The sequence below is a fragment of the Acanthisitta chloris genome, unplaced genomic scaffold (genome assembly GCF_000695815.1).
Source record: "Acanthisitta chloris isolate BGI_N310 unplaced genomic scaffold, ASM69581v1 scaffold19183, whole genome shotgun sequence".
Classification (NCBI taxonomy): domain Eukaryota; kingdom Metazoa; phylum Chordata; class Aves; order Passeriformes; family Acanthisittidae; genus Acanthisitta; species Acanthisitta chloris.
The window spans coordinates 1-4453 of NW_008664474.1; the positions used below are offsets into that span (position 1 = coordinate 1).

The window sequence follows — 4453 nt, forward strand, 5'->3', positions numbered from 1 at the left end:
TGGAGACGCTGCAGACCAGGCACTCTGTTGGCGAGATGGCATCCAACAAGGTAAGGAGATATATCCTGCTCACTCTGGGGGGCACAGGGACCCCTGAAGAACAGGGGTTGGCAGGATGAGGGTCCTGCTGACCCCCCACACTGCTGAGTCCTGTCCTCCATCCACAGTTCAAGCGGATGCTGAATCGGGAGCTGACACATCTCTCGGAGACGAGTCGCTCCGGGAACCAAGTCTCTGAGTACATCTCCAGAACTTTCCTGGGTGAGGAACCCACACCCTGGGGATGCTGTTGGGGTCACCTCTCTGCAGGCTTCAGGGTGGGCTTAGTGCCCACAGGGACCTGGGTACAAACCCAGTGCCAGCAGCAGGTCCCATGTGCAAAGGAATGAAATGGGGGGAGCAGAAGAGGCTTTTCCAGGTGTCCTGGTGGGATTTATTGCCTTGGAGGTGGCACAGCCTTTGTCCTGGTGAGGACTGTTGCTGTATACTGGGGCATACTGGTGCACTGGGGCTGTCTGTGTGTCTCTGGAGAGGTGGCTAGGGCAGGGTCTGGGGCCAGGGCAGGGTCTGGGTTCTGTGACAGGCAGGTGGCCCATGTAGGGTGAGGAGGGAAAGTGTTGGTCACTCCCAGTGACATTGTCACAACATCATCAGCATGACCTGAGGGGATACCAGGGCTGTGGGATTTGGTCTCCTACCCTACCCACGACCCTCTGTGCCACCCCAGACAAGCAGCACGAGGTGGAGATCCCCTCAGCACTGGCCAAGGACAAGGAGAAGGAGAGGAGGAAGCGTCCCATGTCCCAGATCAGCGGCGTCAGGAAGCTCACGCACAGCTCCAGCCTCGCCGCCGCCGGCATCCCTCGCTTCGGCGTGCGCACGGACCACGAGGGGCTGCTGGCCAAGGTGGGCACCAGGGTGGGTGGCACAGCCAACCACAGGTCCCTGGTGTCCAGCCCCACATGGATCTCTGTGCCTCTGGTCCCCAGGAGCTGGAGGACACCAACAAGTGGGGCCTCAACGTGTTCAAAGTCGCCGAGTACTCGGGGAACCGCCCGCTGACGGTCATCATGTACAGCATCTTCCAGGTGAGTATCCCAACGGGATGTCCTCGTCCCTGGGCCAGGATGGGGCTGAGCCACCTCCTCCCTGTCCACAGGAGCGGGAGCTGATGAAGACCTTCCGCATCCCTGTCAACACCTTCATCACCTACATGCTGACGCTGGAGGATCACTACCACGCCGACGTGGCCTACCACAACAACCTCCACGCGGCCGACGTGGCACAGTCCACCCATGTCCTCCTCTCCACACCTGCACTGGAGGTCAGCCCTGCTCACCTGAGGCCACCAGGTGTGTCTGCTGGGGTCATATCACATCCACACACCCCTTTTTCCACCCCTCCTAGGCCGTCTTCACGGACCTGGAGATCATGGCTGCGATCTTCGCCAGTGCCATCCATGATGTTGACCATCCTGGTGTCTCCAACCAGTTCCTCATCAACACCAGTGAGCTGGGGTGCAGGGATGGAGCTGGGGGGATATGGGGAGCTCCAGGGTGACCAGTGCCATCTCACAGACTCCGAGCTGGCGCTGATGTACAACGATGCCTCAGTGCTGGAGAACCATCACCTGGCCGTGGGCTTCAAGCTTCTCCAGGAGGAGAACTGTGACATCTTCCAGAACCTGAGCAGGAAGCAGAGGCAGACGCTCCGCAAGATGGTCATCGACATGGTATGGGGGTCTGGACCACACCTGGGGGGGGTCTGGGCTAGAAGGGTCAGGCTGAGCTCAGCTTCTGATTCCTGCCTTGCCCTGCCCAGGTGTTGGCCACAGACATGTCCAAGCACATGAACCTGTTGGCAGACCTGAAAACCATGGTGGAGACCAAGAAAGTGACCAGTCTAGGGGTGCTGCTGCTGGATAACTACTCTGACCGGATCCAGGTGGGTACAAGGACACAGCTGGGAATTCTTCCTGGCACTGCAGACTTTGGTCCTGGCTCTGTGCTGCCAGGATGTCCTGTTTGGTGCCACCACCCTCCCAACCCCAACTGGCCATGGCCAAGAGGGTTCCTGGGGGCAAAGGACATAGTGACTGTGTGTACCACCCCCCCAACCCCAACTGGCCATGGCCAAGAGGGTTCCTAGGGGCAAAGGACATAGTGACTGTGTGTACCACCCCCCCAACCCCAACTGGCCATGGCCAAGAGGGTTCCTAGGGGCAAAGGACATAGTGACTGTGTGTACCACCCCCCCAACCCCAACTGGCCATGGCCAAGAGGGTTCCTGGGGGACAAAGGACATAGTGGCTATGTGTACCCTCCCAACCCCAACTGGTCATGGCCAAGAGGGTTCTTGGGGGACAAAGGACACCGTGGCTGTGTGTACCACCCTCCCAACCCCAACTGGCCATGGCCAAGAGGGTTCCTGGGGGACAAAGGACATAGTGGCTATGTGTACCCTCCCAACCCCAACTGGTCATGGCCAAGAGGGTTCTTGGGGGACAAAGGACACCGTGGCTGTGTGTGCAGGTCCTGCAGAACATGGTGCACTGTGCTGACCTCAGCAACCCCACGAAGCCGCTGGAGCTGTACCGGCAGTGGACCGACCGCATCATGGTGGAGTTCTTCCACCAAGGAGACCGGGAACGGGAGAAGGGCATGGAGATCAGCCCCATGTGTGACAAGCACACTGCCTCCGTGGAGAAGTCCCAGGTGAGGTGGTGGCCTGGAGGGACAGGTTAAGGGATGCAGAGCTGGGCTGGGTGCTCAGCTCTGCCTTCCTCCAGGTTGGCTTCATCGACTTCATCGCTCACCCGCTGTGGGAGACGTGGGCAGACCTGGTGCATCCTGATGCTCAGGAGCTCCTGGACACGCTGGAGGACAACAGGGAGTGGTACCAGAGTATGATCCCACGCAGCCCATCCCCTCCACCTGAGGGACCTGCAGCATCCCCTGCCAACACCGACAAGTTCCAGTTTGAGCTGACGCTGGAGGAGGAGGAGGAGGAGGAGGAAGAGGATGGAGAGTCGGACACGGAGCTGGAGGGAGCTGAGAGCCCCTTGGAGGAGGACAACAGTGGCTCCAAGACTCCAGGCACGGATGAGTCGGAGTCAGCAGACACCAAGCTCCTGTCACCTGTCCCCAGGAACAGGGACTCGCCTGTCCCTCGCCCCAGCCACGTGGACAACCGTCGGGCACTGGAGGGGACACTGCCCAAGGATGCTGGTGGTGGTGGCTGCTCCATGCCAGGCCCTGAGGACAGCCAAGGGCTGTACCTGGACACGGAGGGCAACGTCACATTCCTGTCCCTGGGCACATAGCAGTACCAGTTGGTGGTCCCCTCACTGCCACAGGGACTGGGCACTGCCCAGCGAGTGTTGGGGGCAGTGAGGAGCACAGAGATGGGGAGGGACCCAAACCATGTCCCCGTGGGTACATCCTGCTGGGCACTCCTTGCCCTCTCCCTGCTCCCACCAGCAGCTGGGGAAGGTCCTTGTCCTCTCCAGACAGGACTTGGGGACACTGTGCTCCTGCCCCAGCCCAGCCCTGGGGACATCACACCCCACGGGGCACCAGGAGGGTGTTCCTTGGCATTCCAGCATTCCAGCACATCTCCAGGTGGTTCCTCATGGAACAGCAGCTCCATGGTCAGATGGGCAAAGGGTGACAGTCCCAGCACGAGGCACCAGCACAGCATGGGCATGAGCCAGTGCTTTATTTATTTGGGGTCAGGACACTTTTTAAAACTTTTTGTAGCTCACTTTTTACTACAAGACTCTCCCAGGGGCACTCACACACCTTTCAGGGGCTCAAAGACACATTTTGGGGCAGAAAGGTGCATTTTGGGGGGAAAAAAAGTCACATTTCTAGGGGAAAAAGTTGCATTTCTGGGGCAAAACCATCTGCATTTGTGGGGCAGAAAGTCACATTTCTGGGGGAAGAGAAATCACATTTCTGGGGCAAAAGTGTTGCATTTCTGGGGTGGAAACAGGCACATTTCTGGGATAGAAAAATCACATTTCTAGGGGAAAAATGTTGCATTTCTGGAGCAGAAAATCACATTTCTGGGGGAAAAAAGTCACATCTCTGGGGTAGAAAATCGCATTTCTAGGGGAAAAAGGTCACATTTCTGGCGTAGAAAATCACATTTCTGGGGCAAAAAGGTCACATTTCTGGGGGAAAAAAGTCACATTTCTGGGGTAGAAAAATCACATTTCTGGGGGCAAAAAGTCACATTTCTGCTCTGTGATCACTCCAAATGCTGCATTTATACTCCACCCTTTGAGCCCCAGTGAGTGCTGTGACTCCCCACACCTCCAGCATCCTGCCCAGCACATTTTTTCAGCCTCTTCCTTCCCTTTCCAGCGATTAAACCTGGTTTGTTCCACCCTAAACATGAGCCTTGGAAGTGCCTCTTGGCTTGGCTGGTGTCACGGGAGATGCCAATGTCC

The 4453-nt window shown here is 57.9% G+C and overlaps 1 protein-coding gene across 1 annotated transcript; it reads left to right on the forward strand.

Moving 5' to 3' along the window:
• Positions 1–8: 8 nt before the first annotated feature.
• Positions 9–3322, forward strand: LOC103799078 (cAMP-specific 3',5'-cyclic phosphodiesterase 4D-like). The gene is made up of 10 exons (XM_009071375.1): positions 9–50; positions 168–261; positions 728–906; positions 990–1088; positions 1160–1324; positions 1408–1507; positions 1578–1732; positions 1822–1944; positions 2532–2714; positions 2789–3322. The coding sequence occupies exons 1-10, from the start codon at positions 36–38 to the stop codon at positions 3320–3322; spliced, it is 1647 nt and encodes a 548-aa protein (XP_009069623.1). The 5' UTR covers positions 9–35.
• Positions 3323–4453: the final 1131 nt, after the last annotated feature.